We start from the raw sequence: 17,188 nt of genomic DNA on the forward strand, positions 1-17,188 counted from the left end.
GGGTAAATAAACACAAGTTATTATATGATTGATTGTAGAAAACACAGATTTGGTGTCCAAACAGACAGAAATGGTAATTATTTCTCTAGTTTCTGTTTTTTAGTTATTACTTTCCTACTTTTTACTTAAAGGGCAGTACAATTATCTTAAATCCAAAAAGCTATGGTGCTTCACACAGATATCCTGTCTAGACTAATCCCATCCCCCTAAAGGAAAAACCTGGACAAAACGAACAAAAATTCATGTGTGAATTTTCATATAAAAAGAGAAACACTGCTGTTAGACAAGTTCACACTGCACTTACACCAAATTTGTTTTTACACATTCACATTTTTGTCTTTGTAGGATTTTTGGAATACCCTATGGAATTTTGTATTAAAGAAAATGCACAGTGATAAAGGTGTTAGAATATATTAACTCATGATACACTGATTTACAAAGGTTTTTGTAACATAAAATTTATTGATGTTTATAGTCTTTATTATAAAGGTTTTAGCCAACAAATCATGCTGCTCAGAATGTACAGACTCAACCTGACTCATAAAATGAATGATCCAAAAAATTTCATTCTTTTAGTATCATATTTTATCTATCTTTTATACTTTTATCTATATTTTATTTATCTGTGTATCTCTGGGAGACTACCAAGAGTAAAGGTAATTATTTCTCCCCAGATATTTACTTTTATCTTTTGTTTTTATTGTCTTTGGATTATGAACAGATATGAACTCAAACATCTGACTTTTACCAAAACTTACTTGAATTTTCAGCTTATAAAACAGCCTCCCTGCTCTAAAGCCAGTACTCATACATTAAAAAAACTAACTGAAACCACCACTGAACTTCTGCTATTACGCCTGACTATAAAAACATTAAACATTAAAAAATAAAACTCTTCTTTTGGATATTTTTTCCCTTGTGGATTTATCTGCTTTGTAACTAGACTAATCTAACTAACACCCTGGGTTTCAGGGTTCCCTCTCTGCTTCCCTTCTTCTTTGTCCTCTTCTTGTTCTCTCTGTCCCCCATCAGAACTCAACTGCATGAGTTTTACAAGTTTCATGATCTACTACCATCATCAAAATAAATAAAACCTCAAAGGAGTAGTTTCTGAACAGTAAAAAGTATATACTAGCCTCTCATAAAGATATTACTTAATTGCATTAATACTTCAAAGAAGGCCCTTTTAACAGGATCTGTACCACCCACAATATGACTGAAATAATCAGGAGACTTGGCCCATGTAAGATGCCTCATAGCTTTAGTTCTCTGGGGGATTCCCCTTAACATCAGGACAGTATCTTATGGGCATCTGAAACGTTACACATATACTTCAAAGCAGTTAAATAAAACACCTACTGACCAAAGTTAATATATTTATAATGAAAACATTGGTCTCAGTAACTCAAATTGCTGTGCATGAGAGACAGGTTATTAGGTAACACTCACCTGCACCTGCTGCCTTTGTGTGTTTAGCATATTTGGGTCAATTGACAAGGGCCCAAGAACACTGACCATAAGTTCTTTTTCCACAAGCCACTGTTTCAGTTGGGCCTCTAGAGTCTGGAACTGGGTTAGATTATTGGAGGATTCTTCCAGTTTTTGTTGTCTATCAATTGTTAACTGATTGAGTTCTTGCCACTTAGAATCTAAAAGAAAAAAAATGAAACTGGTGTTTGATTTTTTTTGCATTTAACGTGACTATGTCTATGAGGACTGTATGATATGATTCAAAATGATATATAATGGCTATGATCCCATTTTTACGACTCTTGTTACATAGTTACTTAAAGGACTAACCTAAGATTTTATAGGTCTGATGATTGTATGTCAACTGAAGTATAGGGAAAAAAATTGTGAATATGATTTTAGAAGATATTGTAGAATATGGAATATTCATTAAAGCAGACAGGATTCTAAGATCTCTCGTTCCTTCTATAAGTCCTATAGAGTGTGTTTATTAAACTATGACTTACTAAAACAATGAACAATAATCCTCTTAATATAAAATCTTCACTTATCCATTCTAGGCAAATTGCTCCCACATTTGTATATCTATCCCCAATTATTCTTTCCCATTCAAATTACACATTAACAACCAGCTGCTGGAAAGTTCCAGTAGGAAGTCTCACCAATTAAACTCAACATTAAAAAATAAAACTCATTATATTCTTCTCAAAACTGGTGGACTTGTATGACTTTTAGATGTCTTTCAAAGGTTATGTCTTCTCCCATGTCATAAAGATGCAATAATTCAGTAAATGCTTTTATGAGCTTCCTAACTCTATTATACCCTTGATCATAAAACCTTAAAGCCCTCCTTTACATTCTCAATGCCATAACTCCATTTTGGCCTTCATCATATGTTTTTTTTAATTATTTGTATTTTTAAAATTGATATATAATAGATATGTATTTTTAGAGTGCATGTGATAATTTAACACAATCCATCCAGGTGATGAGCTAACAGCATCATGTTTTACCTAGACCAGTAGTTCTCACACTTGAGCTGCATTAAGAATCACCTGGAGGCATTTTTAACACAGATTTCCAGGCTCTACCTTGAGTTTTTGATTCAGTAGGTCTGGAGTAGTATCTGAAATTCTGCACTTCTAAATAATTCCCAGGTGATGCTGTTGCTGCTGATCCCAGGAGCACATTGGAGAAGTAATGACCTAGTCTAGCAGTCTTCTAACTAGTATCCCTGCTATTAGTGTTTCTCAACTGCAAGCCACTTGTTTCTAATACCATTTCCCTAAACAATGTCACTTTTAAAACTGTCACTTCCCTGCTCAAATCCTTCAACAACTAACTCCTTGTTACCTAGACAATAAAATCTGAAGACCTTTGCCTGACATTCGAGGCCTCCCACAATCTCTGAAGGTTTGTACTCTGAGATGATCCTCTAATCTAGCCCTGATGATTTCACCCTTGTAATCCAAACAGGCTTCTGCTCACACAGGTCCTGTACCTGAGATTCTATACCTCCTCCCCATACATCCCAACCCTATCCTTCCTTTACATTCCATTGGATTTACCCTTGCTAGGAAGCCTTTTCTGTTCTCTCCATCCGCAAGACAGTATGCTCCCTGTAGTCAAGGGTTACTGATCAGAGCACTTCTTCCAGCACTTCAACACAGTCACTCAATAAATATTCACTGATAGTGTGATCAATTGATTTGAGAGATTTTTCATTTAGCATAACACACTAAAGGGATGACTTTAATAGAACACAATCACTGAAACCTTATCTAATAACATCATTCCATATGACATTTTCTGGTCAAACACAATCTCACAACAAAATAATGCCATTAAAACAATAAATCAGGAAGGAAAAATATAAAAGCTCATCAAGAAGGTTTTCTGAACTACATATTCCTCATTCCCATTCCTATTCTAAAATAGTTTTTTTACATGATATTACTTGGGTTTGCTAATACTCTCCCCAAGTAATTCTGAGATCCTAGAAGACAGCCACTGAATTAGGGGCAAATTAATTACAACTTGATAGGAATCTCTAAAGTTGGATTAAATATATCTCTGAACATGAAGATCCCTTAGGGTAACCTTTATCAAACTAAAATATACTTAGAGATTTCTACATTTATCATAGCACACCGGACTCTAAAGGAAGGACAATATTTAGTAATGGAACAATTGAAAGTAAAATAATTATTATAATCATAGTATATACTTACATAGCACTTAATATGTGCCAGGTACTATTTGTTTGAGGCACATACAACTTAACTTATTGGGTTCTCCAAATGAAACTATGAAGTGGGGAAAATTATTACCGTTCTCTTATACTCATTTTCTTTTTTTTCTACCCCCTTTACACTCATTTTCTACATCATGATAGTAATAAAAATTGGTAAGACAATAGGGCTTATAAAGAAAATTCTGTACCTCTGAGGAGCAGTGTATACTCCTCTGTTTACACAAGGACAGAATGTGGGTAGGAGGATAATTTTGGATAAAAAATTGGGGAAGAGCAGAAGAGCAAAAAGCATGGAGCAGGAGGGGTCCCAGAAGTAACTGCATGAAGGAGAAGGGAGCACACCTTTTCCAGATGAATGAAAGAAATATTTAAAATATAATACAGCTTGAAAATATATAAAGCATAATAAAGCACCAAAAGCTAGTAAAAAGTAAAGAAACATTAATGACAACAGGTACTCAATGCACAGCACTTCATTAACTAGTATCTACATTCTTCATAAAAATAAATTTAGGCCGGGCGCGGTGGCTCAAGCCTTTAATCCCAGCACTTTGGGAGGCCGAGACGGGCGGATCACGAGGTCAGGAGATCGAGACCATCCTGGCTAACATGGTGAAACCCCGTCTCTACTAAAAAATACAAAAAACTAGCCAGGCGAGGTGGCGGGCGCCTGTAGTCCCAGCTACTGGGGAGGCTGAGGCAGGAGAATGGCGGGAACTCGGGAGGCGGAGCTTGCAGTGAGCTGAGATCCGGCCACTGCACTCCAGCCTGGGCGACAGAGCAAGACTCCGTCTCAAAAAAAAAATAAATAAATAAATAAATAAATTTAATTACTGTGTTTACCATAAAAAACATAAGATATGCCAATTTTCTGCACAATATAATTTGAAATGATACTTTATGCAAAAATTGATTCTGAAACATTAAAGCAAATCCAAAAATAAGTGACTCTGTTGAATGTTTTCTGATAAAGATTATGATTAACATGAAAAATGATTGCACTTTTCTTCACAGGCGTTCATCTAAGTAACGCAACATACCTATTTCTGTCAACATCTGTTTCCATTTGGGGGCCTCAGGAGTATCTGGGTTCTCCTCCAACAGCTCTGTCAACTTGTCTTTCAACTCCTGTACTTTGTTTACATTCTGCTTCAGTTCTGCCTCAAATGACTAACAAGGGAAAAATAATAATAAACTATGTGAACAGCAAAAGACAAAAATACAATTAATGATAGAGGATTTTTTTTCTCTAGAATGACCAAAAGAGGAAAAAATCTACTGTTAAATGCTGTGGTGGGTGAGAGCCTGGATTTTGCAATTAATTATTTTCCTTTCCTCTTCTTAGCTCATGTTCAACTGTGTGATAAAGGAATCCCCACAGAGGAACACTATGACTATGGAGATAATGACTCTTGTCCCCATTAGTGAGAAAGAATTTCATATTTTCAAACAAGCCACTCTGGAATAAAGAAAGATGACATCAGTAAATTTTAATAAGTAAGAAAGTCAGTCTTAATAAAGGCTGCCAGAAGTGGAGAATCTACATGTGAATAAGCACTTTTTTTGGTCAACACATTATAGAATTCAGATATAGGTTGTTAATTTGTAGAAATTTTGCCATCATTGCCACCATTATATAAAGCCATTTTCCCAACCTTGGCAGCTGTAGAAAGAAATACTCTCTATTAAAGAAAAGGAAGGCATTAGCTACCCTATTTTTATACTACAGAGAATGGATCCCTCATACATTTAGCCCTTAAATAAATCTTTTCTAATAGCTGACTGGTTAACATCCCAGGCTTACACTGATTTAAAGGTGGCAAAGTAGCTTACACCAAATAGTTTGCTAATCTATAACGTGGCTGTGCCCAAAATTTTAAAACAGTAACTATTATTATCAGTCTCTACAGAAAGGCACATTAAACAAAACTGTCAAATTATGTGCTAAAGTTTATAGAGCTAGAAAACAGAACAGAGCTTCTGACTACCAGAGCTCCGTTCCAACTGCTAATCCATTCTCTTTCATGTCTTCCATAGGTGCACCCACAGAATATACCTTATTCTGCTCAACTTGAGTCTTCACAGCTTCAGTATCTGTAGGTGCAGGTGTCTGATGCCATTTCGTTGCAGTTTTGTTCATTTTCTGTAACCACTGCATCATTGCACTTGATTCTTCCTGAGCCTTTTGCAATTTGGAGAGTTTAGTGTTCAGTTCTGCTATTTTGTCCTTGAGTAAGAGGCCAAGATCTTCATAATCATGACTTATGTCAGTCATGTCCTTTTTAATGGATGTTAAACCTAGGAGTAAGAAAAACAACTATATTGACATATTTTCAGGACATTCGGAGCAGAGGTCTAGAAATAAAAGTTTTTTTTACATGATATTTTATAACGTCTAGTTTGTCACTATTAAGCCTAGTATGATAAAGTCATAAATATTTTAGAAATAAAAAGTTGGATCATCTTATAATGCTATTTAATCACAAATAATTCAAGAAAATTGCATAATACAAGTAAAATAAAAAAGATATTTTAAATGTAATAAAAAACACAAACCACAAAATGTTACTTAGCAATATCTCAAACACCAAATTCAATAAATCAGGTCAAATAATGTTATCCCATGTGACAAAATATCTCAAATTAACCAAAAAGCAAGCAACAAAACCAAGAGTCAAACTGAACAACTTGATTTTATTCATTTCAGATACACAAAACTGCATAAAATGTTATATAAATATAGTATTTATGGAGATTGTGACTATTAGATCAAATACCATTGTAATTCAGGCTTGAAATTTCAATATAACTACTGTTTGCCTCTAAGATTTTCTCTCATTAAAAAAATACCAAAATACATTAATCAATAACAAATTAAAATTAATATTCACCTTTATTTGCCCAAAATTCCTCAGTATTTGTGGCTGTTCCTTCACCATTTAATATTGCTCCACCTGCAAAAATATTAACACTAAAATAATCACAGAGTTTCATAGCATTTATATACATTAACAGTAGATGGCATTAAATTAAACCCCATCAACAGTAATCACTTTAAAATGTTACTACTATTTGAAAACATAAAATACTGACTCAACTTCAAAATCAAATGAATGTCCAAAATTTAAATATCAAACAATATCCTCTCTTTTATGTAAAATTTATTCTTAAAATATTGTCTTAAACACTACCATTTCAGTATGTTTATATTAATCATTAAATATTAATTCATAAACATTTTTGTGATGAAATCGCTTTATCATAAATTCCTCTATTCTAGGAAGAGTCATATTTATTAAATTGCATTTTAGAGCAATAAGTGGAAGCTTAGTGTTTTTTTAAAATTTATATTTATTTTTATTTATTTATTTTATTATATTTTAAGTTCTGGGATACATGTGCAGAATGTGCAGATTTGTTACATAGGTATACACGTGCCATGGAGGTTTGCTGCACCGATCAACCTGTTATCTACATTATTTCTCCTAATGCTATCGCCCACCAGCCTGCCCACCCTCCAACAGGCCCTGGTGTATGATGCTCCCATCCCTGTGTCCCTGAGTTATCATTGTTCAACTCCCACTTATAAGTGAGAACATGCGGTGTTTGGTTTTGTGTTCCTCTGTTAGTTTGCTGAGAATGGTTTCCAGCTTCATCCATATCCTGGGAAAGGACATGAACTATCATTTTTTTTATGGCTGCATAGTATTCCATAATGTATATGTGCCACATTTTCTTTATCCAGTCTTTCATTGATGGGCTTTTGGGTGGGTTCTAAGTCTTTGCTATTGTGAATAGTGCTGCAATAAACATACATGTGCATGTGTCTTTATAGTAGAATGATTTACAATCCTTTGGGTATATACCCAGTAACAGGATTGCTGGGTCAAATGGTATTTCTGGTTCTAGATCCTTGAGGAACTGTCACACTGTCTTCCATAATGGTTAAGTTACACTCCACCAAGAGTGTAAAAGTGTTCCTATTTGTCCACATTCTCTACAGGACCTGTTGTTTCCTGACTTTTTAATGATTGCCATTCTAACTAGCGTGAGATGGTACCTCATTGTAGTTTTAATTTGCATTTCTCTAATGACCAGTGATGATGAGCTTTTTTTCATATATTTGTTGACCGCATAAATGTCTTCTTTTGAGAAGTGTCTCTTCATATCCTTTGCCCACTTTTTGATGGGGTTGTTTTTTTCTTGTAAATTTGTTTAAGTTCCTTGTAGATTCTGGATATTAGCCCTTTGTCAAGTGGATAGGTTGCAAAATTTTTTTCCCATTCTGTTGGTGGCCTGTTCACTCTGATGATAGTTTCTTATGCTGTGCAGAAGCTCTTTAGTTTAATTAGATCACATTTGTCAATTTTGGCTTTTGTTGCCATTGCTTTTGGTGTTTTAGTTATGAAGTCTTTGTCCATGCCTATGTCTTGAATGGTATTGCCTAGGTTTTCTTCTAGGATTTTTATGGTTTTAGGTCTTATGTTTAAGTCTTTAATCCATCTTGAGTTAGTTTTTTTATAAGGTGTAAGGAAGGGGTCCAGTTTCAGTTTTCTGCATATGGCTAGCCAGTTTTCCTAACACCATTTATTACATAGGGAATCCTTCCCCCATTGCGTTTGTCAGGTTTGTCAAAGATCAGATGGTTGTGGATGTGTGGTGTTATTTCTGAGGCCTCTGTAGTGTTCCATTGGTCTATATGTCTATTTTGGTACATGTACCATGCTGTTTTGGTTACTGTAGCCTTGTAATATAGTTTGAAGTCAGGTAGCGTGATGCCTACAGCTTTGTTCTTTTTGCTTAGGATTGTCTTGGCTATGCGGGGTCTTTTTTGGTTCCACATGAAATTTAAAGTTGTTTTTTTCTAATTCTGTGAAGAAAGTCAATGGTAGCTTGATGGGGATAGCATTTAATCTATAAATTACTTTGGGCAGTATAACTATTTTCACGATATTGATTCTTCCTACCCATGAGCATGGAATGTTTTTCCATTTGTTTGTATCCTCTCTTATTTCCTTGAGCAGTGGTTTGTAGTTCTCCTTGAAGAGTTCCTTCACATCCCTTGTAAGTTGGATTCCTAGGTATTTTATTCTGTTTGTAGCAATTGTGAACGGGAGTTCACTCATTATTTGGCTGTTTGTCTATTATTGGTGTATAGGAATGCCTGTGATTTTTGCACACTGACTTTGTATCCTGAGACTTTGCTGAAGTTGCTTATCAGCTTAAGGAGATTTTGGGCTGAGACGATGGGGTTTTCTAAATATATAATCATGTCATCTGCAAACAAAGACAATTTAACTTCCTCTCTTTCTATTTGAATATCCTTTATTACTTTCTCTTGCCTGACTGCCCTGGTCAGAACTTTCAATACTATGCTGAATAGGAGTGGTGAGAGAGGGCATCCTTGTCTTGTGCCGGTTTTCAAAGGGAATGCTTCCAGCTTTTGCCCATTCAGTATGATATTGGTTGTGAGTTTGTCACAAATAGCTCTTACCGTTTTGAGATATGTTCCATCAAAACCTAGTTTAAAGAGAGTTTTTAGCATGAAGGGGTGTTGAATTTTATCGAAGGCCTTTTCTGCATCTATTGAGATAATCATGGTTTTTGTCATTTTATTGTGGTGGATCAGCTTTTTGATGTGCCGCTGGATTCAGTTTGTCAGTGTTTTATTGAGGATTTTCGCATCGATGTTCACCAGGGATCTTGGCCTGAAATTTTCCGTTTTTGTTGTGTCTCTGCCAGGTTTTACTATCAGAATGATGCTGGTCTCTTAAAATGAGTTAGGAGGAGTACCTCTTTTTCTTTTTCTTTCTTTCTTTTTTTTTTTTTTGTGACGGAGTCTTGCTCTGTCACCCAGGCTGGAGTGCAGCGGCACGATCTCAGCTAACTGCAAGCTTCACCTCCTGGGTTCATGCCATTCTCCCGCATCAGCCTCCCGAGTAGCTGGGACTACAGGCATCCGCCACCCAGCCCAACTAATTTTTGTATTTTAATAGGGACGGGGTTTCACCATGTTAACCAGGATGGTCTCGATCTCCTGACCCCATGATCCACCCACCTCGCCTCCCAAAGTGCCAGGATTACAGGTGTGAACCACTGCACCCAGCTAAGAGTCCCTCTTTTTCTATTGTTTGGAATAGTTTCAGAAGGAATGGTACCAGCTCCTCTTTGTACCTCTGGTGGAATTCAGCTATGAATCTGTCTGGTCCTGGGCTTTCTTTGGTTGGTAGGCTATTAATTACTATTAATTACTACTTCGGTTTCAGAACTTATTGGTCTATTCAGGCATCTTCCAGATGTCAGCCGGAGCTCTCCTGTATGAGGCGTCTGTCAACCCCTGCTGGGAGGTGTCTCCCAGTCAAGAGGCATGGGGGTCAGGGACCCACTTGAGGCGGCAGTCTGTTCCTTAGCAGAGCTGGAGCGCTGTGCTGGGAGATCCGCTGCTCTCTTCAGAGCCAGCAGGCAGGGACGTTTAAGTCTGCTGAAGCTGCACCCACAGCCGCCCCTTCCCCCAGATGCTCTGTCCCAGGGAGATGGGGTTTTATCTATAAGACCCTGACTGGGGCTGCTGCCTTTTTTTCAGAGATGCATTGTCCAGAGAGGAGGAATCTAGAGTGGCAGTCTGGCTACAGCAGCTTTATTGAGCTGTGGTGGGCTCTGCACAGTTCGAACTTCCCTGGCAGTTTGTTTACACTGTGAGGGGAAAACCACCTACTCAAGCCTCAGTAATGGTGGACGCCCCTCCTCTCACCAAGCTCAAGCACTCCAGGTCGACTTCGGACTGCTGTGCTGGCAGCGAGAATTTCAAGCCAGTGGATCTTAGCTTGCTGAGCTCCGTGGGGGTGGGACCTGCTGAGCTAGACCACTTGGCTCCCTGGCTTCAGCCCCCTTTCCAAGGGAGTGAATGATTCTGTCTCGCTGGTATTCCAGGCGTTACTGCAGTATGGAAAAAAAGACTCCTGCAGCTAGTTCAGTGTCTGCTCAAACAGCCACCCAGTTTTGTGCTTGAAACCCAGGGCCCTGGTGGTGTAGGCACCCAAGGGAATCTCCTGGTCTGTGAGTTGAGAAGACTGTAGGAAAAGTGTAGTATCTGGGTCAGAATGCACCATTCCTCAAGGCACTACAGTCCCTTACAGCTTCCCTTGGCTAGGGGAGGGAGTTTCCCACGCCCTTGCGCTTCCCAGGTGAGGCAACGCCCCACCCTGCTTCTGCTCACCCTCCGTGGGCTGCACCCACTGTCTAACCAGCGCCAGTGAGATGAGCCGGGTACCTCAGTTGGAAATGCAGAAATCACCCGCCTTCTGCATTGATTTCGCTGGGAGCTGCAGACTGGAGCTGTTCCTATTCAGCCATCTTGCCAGTCACCTCTCACTTTATTGTTAAAATTATCTTAATGATAAAGGTCCTGAAGCTCAGAAGGCACTCAGTATGTAAGTGTGTTGAACAATGCATATGTGACTGACAAAAGAGTATCTGCCTTACTTAAGGATTGAAAATTGTCTGGTGCAGTTAACACGGTGCTATCATGGGCTTAATGCAGGCAAAATAATTTTTTAAAATACATAAGAAGTTGAAAGTGAAAAAGAAAATAAACAAATCAATTATTAAACCCATATTAAGTCAACACGAAGAGAAAGCATGGTGGTTAGGAGTACCTAGGTCTTGCTGTATAACTTACCTGATTTTAAACTCCAGCCTCATTAATTACTAGTCAGGTGATTGGATAAAAATCAGACAAACTGATGGGAATAATAACACCTAACTGTGGGAACCAAACACCAATGTGGGAACCAAAGATCCATTGCTTAGCAAGTAGAAACTAGTCAGTAAACAGTAAACTAATAGTTCACTTTTATTACATAACAATCTAGCACTGGTACTTTTTCATAATCAGAATATTAAAATATCAGTTAGACTTTCTCATACTAGTATCTATTGGCTATGTATCTAAAACACAAAGACATTTCTCAGATCAACCACATAATAACAAGTCTAAACAGAAACATTAAAACATCTGAATCTTAACTTTGTCCCTTAAAAAAAATTAAACATAATGGGATTTCAGATGGAAGTGAAAATATCCTGTAGACGCTCAGTACTAACTCCTACCATGCTTGGTAGTTACCAAGAGTCAAAAAAAAAAAAAACCCTAAACAACAGCAATAACAACAACAACAACAACAATCACTTGATATTTATGGCAAATATAAAGGGGACATGAAGAGCTAAAATAAATAAAGCACAATAGAATTCCTCTTCTAAAAAAAAAAAAAAATCTTGACATTTCAGGAAATCTGATTAGAAGAAAAAGGAGAAATCATCACACCATTATAATACAGGTAGTCCCTGAAATAGGATTAATAGAGTGGAATAAATGGTTGGCTGAGGAGGGCCCAGCTGGAACATCAGTATCACAATAGGGACAGCTGGGGGGCTGGTCAGGCTAGATACCCCACAGAGGATACTCAGAACTCTCAGAAGAAAGATATCAGAGCTGCCTTCTGCCAATTATTTTTTTTAAAAACTTGTTACTGTATGTTTCAAACTAAAAACTATAACCATAACTTGCTTAAATTAATTTTAGAATCAATATTTACACATGACTCTCCCATTTTATTGAGAAAAGTGGCTTAACCATGCGTTAGATTGTGATACAAATATGCTGGCTCACATACTGCATAATTGTTTACTTTGGGAATGATGTACAGAATAAAATACACAGGAATAAAATAAGAGAGTGTCCACTCTATAGAAAAGGGTCTATTTCCTTCCCTCACTTCTTTCCCAGCTGCCCAGACTCATTTCTTTATCAAATATTACAATTAAATATTTTAAATAGAATTTCAATATATCCATCTAATTAAGGTAAAAAGCACACAAATTTGAATATGATCTGTTTCCTTCCCCAATATAACATTCCTTATTCTTACATATTAATTTAGCTACATTTTAAATACAGTCTACTAAAATAAAACATAAGAAGGATTTGAAATTTGATTAGTACAGATACATTCCCAACACAGTGTGCTTATAGATGCCATGTTTCTTGCCACTTTCACTTTGTATTTCTGAGGTTATTTTATGCATTAGTTTAAAAATAACATACACAAAATTGACATGAGTAAACTCAATGCTTACAGTTTTTGCCATAAATGTAAATAAAGCTCATACCTGATTTAACTGCTGCTATTGCCTTTGCAGGGGTGGTCACAGCACTTATTAAGTTACATAGTGAGATCCCACTGTTGTTTACTTTCTGAATCTCTGATGTTTTTAAACTCCACTTCTCTTGTAATTTCTTGAGATATAAAAACACATTATTTTTCCATCTTAATATTTTCAAAGTTGCACATTATAATTCAATTTCTTAAACATATCTCAAAGTAGTAATAATTGTAGACCCTGATTTGTGAGGGAGTCAATGAAAGAAAAAGGTACTTATTTGTTCCCACAGCCCAGGTGACTGTCAACTCAGTTAATGGTGCGGTATGTATGGCCCATTCTGCCTTCAAAGGTTTCGTAAGTGGCAAGTAAAATCCTAGCCACAGTGGGAGTCAGGCTATTCTTGGCTGCTATGGGTTCCAAAATAACTGTCAACTGTAAGTCTGTAAAACTGTACTAGGTAACAGACCAGTTACAAGATAAAAGGTACAAGGAACAATAAAAATAAATAGGAATTCAGAATTTCATTTTACAGTGTATTTTAATCCTACAAATTTCAATTACTTTTAAAAACACACACACATCCACAAATTTGGAGTGGAAAAAAAAAAAAAAAAAAAAATGCCATACTGGTCACAGGTGTTACGCCTTGAGGCAGATGACAAAAGACTTGTGCACTATTTATGCAGGAGATTCAAATAACTTCTCTTTCCAAATACTCGTTATAGTGATATATACAAGCTAGAGTAAAATGCTGAGTGAAGATGTTTTACTTAATATTGTGAGAAATGGTATAAAAATTACTGAAACTAAGTAGAGATTTGGTAGGAAAGCAAACTTGATTACTAGAATAGTCAGCAACTCATTAATATATTTTTTAAAAAAGCAAATCAACTGAAAAGTTTATGTCCTTTTCCAAAAGAATTAGTTAAGCCCCATGCCATGATTTCCAAAGGTCAACAAAATATACAGTACATATATGAGGATCAAACTTAGATGATATTAGATCAAAGAAAACTACCATTAGTCTTTTAATCTTTCATTACTGGCACAAATGAAAATTTAGTATTAGATAACAATGATTCACCTTAGTGTCTTCCAAAGATTTTCCTAAATCCTCTGCACCAAAAGAAGGCTGCACAATGGGAACTTTTTTTGTTGTTTCTTTTATCCATGACTTCAATGATTTAACAAGAACTTGGAAAGCATCCAACTGTTCTTGACAAGAAGTTACAGCTTCTTTTCTACATAACAAAAATCATACAAGAATTTAAGTCACAGAAAGAAGAATAAAATTATTATTCTCATGACACACTTAATGTTAAGAAACCATCTTCCATGTGTACTCTAATCCTTTGATACAGGAGGAAAAGTTTCACAGGTGACAAGTGAAATCAGCTAAATCAGTAGTCCCCAGCCTTTTAGGCAACAGGGACTGGTTTCGTGGAAGACAATTTTTTCCACAGACCAGGTAGAGGGGATGGTTTTGGGATAATTAAAACATGTTACATTTATTGTTTGCTTTATTTCTATTATTATTACACAATGTGATATATATTAAAATAATTATGCAACTCACCATAATGTAGAATCAGTGGGAGCCCTGAGCTTGTTTTCCTGAAACTAGGCAGTCCCATCTGGGGGTGATGGGAGACAGTGGCAGATTATCAGGCATTAGATTCTCATAAGGAGCATGCACCCTAGATCCCTTGCATGCAGTTCACAATAGGGCTCGTGGCTCTATGAGAATCTAATGCCTCTGACTATCTGACAGGAGGCAGAGCTCAGGCAGCAATGCAAGTGATGGAGAGCGGCTGTAAATACAGATGAAGCTTTGGTGCCACCACTCACCTCCTACTGTGTGGCCCAGTTCATAATAGGCCATGGACCTGTAGGTACCTCAGGGTTTAGGGTACCCCTGAGCTAAATAACTATTGGTCTATTTCTCAGGCAAGGTTCATAAAGATAGGAGTATTCAAGAAATCTGTAGCCCGTATGTAATGGCACTCTCTATAATGCTACATAAACTCTAAGAATACACAAACAGTTTTAACATTATTTAGATTCGATGAACTTTGATCTGTCCACTTTATGTGATGCTGAATGCCAGTAGGCACAGAACCAGAAGGGAAAGGTTGACAATAACTGACATGAGGAAAACATAATGCCACCTAGTGGTTTCTATGCTATACTACAGCCACGTTTATGGATGGATAAACTGGGACAGGCAGTCCAGATTAAAGTCTCCCAAAATGAGATGAAACCTAGTGACTGGAGAATGCTCATGTGTGCCTCCTCTATAGAGACTCAGGAAACTCCCTGGTGAACTGTATGGGTTGTTCTGTATGCTCGGTACCATGGAGGCAGTACACATGCCCAGCACATGAACAACTGTGAGAACAGTTAACATTTGGCATGTGGATGACACGTACATATGCAAGGGTGCAGAACACTGGCAAATAAGAATGACTGCAGCTGGACTAATTACTGCATTATTTTAAAGTTGGACCCATTTGAAAGAAGAAACGACCTACATAATACCTAAGAAAACCAAGAACACTTCTTCTATGCAATGTGAATTAAATACCATATAACAGGATGGAACATATAGCTCTGTGAGAAGTAAAGGCAGCACTCAAACATTTTAGGTAGAGAATTCTGAAGAAATAAAGAAGAGTAGTTGGAAGAGAAATGACTTTTCTATGTTTTGAGGCTTTTCTATATAAACTTTAGCAAAATCCAATGTATATTCTAAACTAACACAAGATCAGAAAAGCAAAAAGCTCAATCACAAGGTCCTGTATAGCTTTCTAGCTCAACTTAGGTTCATTCACTTGTTTCTAATCTTGTTTTTTCACAGTTTCCTATCTCATCTACTGCTCTTTAAAAAGTAAACTATTATATTAAAAAGGCCATATTGAAACTGCACATCATTTCTGAGTTGAGCTCGGAAAGCAAAGAACCACGAGCTGTTTTTCAAGGTTATTTCTGCCTTTGCAAATAAAAATGTGATATTTGCCATAGGCTTCAGAGACTACAGCAAGTTTAGACCATTTTCAGTAATATACTACCACCATCATTTTTCTTATGTAACATTTTCCACTTTTATGTAAGAAGTATTGAATTTTCCTCCTAAATGTTAAAGCAAATAATGTAATTTTAATAGCAAAAAATGATCAAAATATAAAAACATTTATAAAGTAGCCCTATGCTTATTCTCAAGTTTTCAAAATTGTTTCAGTTATCTATATAAATAAATACAAGTATCTCACTCTAATTAATATAAATAGAATAAAATACAATTTTTAAAGTGGTACTTACTTTTCGTTGATGGTATCTTCCATTTCCTTGAATTTCTTTGACAAATTATTTGTTTTTTCAAAAACCAAAGCCTTATCACTTGGTAAGCCATGGCTGGATATCTCCTTCAAGAGACTATGCAAAACTTCAAGATCTTTCTTGTGTTCTAAAAATTCAGAAGTTGATTCCTACAAAGCATTAAGATATTTAGTCAATATAAATACTGCTAGATCTTCAAATGGCATTCCATTCAGAGGTCTGTATGGAATCAGAATGGCTCTATTCATAATTTCACATAAGAATGAGTCTGCCTATGGCCAGTATTCTAAATATAATAAACATGCAAATAGGCTTGAAAGAGAACACAGTAAACATTATTTAATTTAAAATGCATTCTATATTTTGTCTCTTTGTAGTTTCTGGTACGTAAGATGATACTTATACTACCTATGATATGTGTGATAAATGATACTTATTTCCAATCAATCAGCAAAGGCTTCAAGGAAAAGATAAGGTTTGAGATTTTTAAAGGAGTAAAACATAGATCTTTACTGATCTATAAGCAATTAAAATGATTGCCAATTATAATTCTGGCAATAAGTATATCAGTTTGCCCTAACTATTAATCTATCTGATTAGCCTCCTGAGTAGTAAGGAAGACATACCTGCATATACTGAGACAATTCAGTAACATCTTTTCCTGGCACATCCACTTCAGTAAGAGCCTGAGTTTTTGTTTCTAAAAAGGTTTGGAGCTTTTCTGAGAGGTTCTCAAACAGTTCTACTTTGGTTTTTAGTTCCTCCATTTTAGCAAGAGTTTCTTTGTGTTTATGACTTGCTTCTGAAAACCGAGCAGACAAGTCTTTCATTTTGGCTTGCAGTGAGGATGCAGTGGATGGATCTGTTGTTTCCATAAATTTCTTCACTTTTTCATTCATGGCATTGATACTGCTCTGACGACCTGTAATATCCTGTTCCAACATCTAAAATAAACCAAGTATT

General features: G+C 36.4%; 1 protein-coding gene across 19 annotated transcripts in view; it reads right to left on the minus strand.

Annotated features, from left to right (window-relative positions):
- Window positions 1-17,188, minus strand: part of DST (dystonin) — a 506,627-nt gene that overhangs the window by 97,571 nt on the left and 391,868 nt on the right. For all 19 annotated transcript variants that reach the window (XM_033217522.1, XM_033217521.1, XM_033217502.1 and 16 more), the window contains 8 exons: window positions 16,852-17,169; window positions 16,208-16,374; window positions 13,974-14,130; window positions 12,896-13,022; window positions 6,616-6,678; window positions 5,781-6,022; window positions 4,765-4,894; window positions 1,450-1,649 (listed from right to left, as the gene is read on the minus strand). In XM_033217522.1, the coding sequence (XP_033073413.1) occupies window positions 1,450-1,649; window positions 4,765-4,894; window positions 5,781-6,022; window positions 6,616-6,678; window positions 12,896-13,022; window positions 13,974-14,130; window positions 16,208-16,374; window positions 16,852-17,169 (1,404 nt within the window). The remainder of the gene's footprint in view (window positions 1-1,449; window positions 1,650-4,764; window positions 4,895-5,780; window positions 6,023-6,615; window positions 6,679-12,895; window positions 13,023-13,973; window positions 14,131-16,207; window positions 16,375-16,851; window positions 17,170-17,188) is intronic.

Source organism: Trachypithecus francoisi, unplaced genomic scaffold, assembly GCF_009764315.1.
Source record: "Trachypithecus francoisi isolate TF-2019V2 unplaced genomic scaffold, Tfra_2.0 Lachesis_group10, whole genome shotgun sequence".
Lineage (NCBI taxonomy): Eukaryota > Metazoa > Chordata > Mammalia > Primates > Cercopithecidae > Trachypithecus > Trachypithecus francoisi.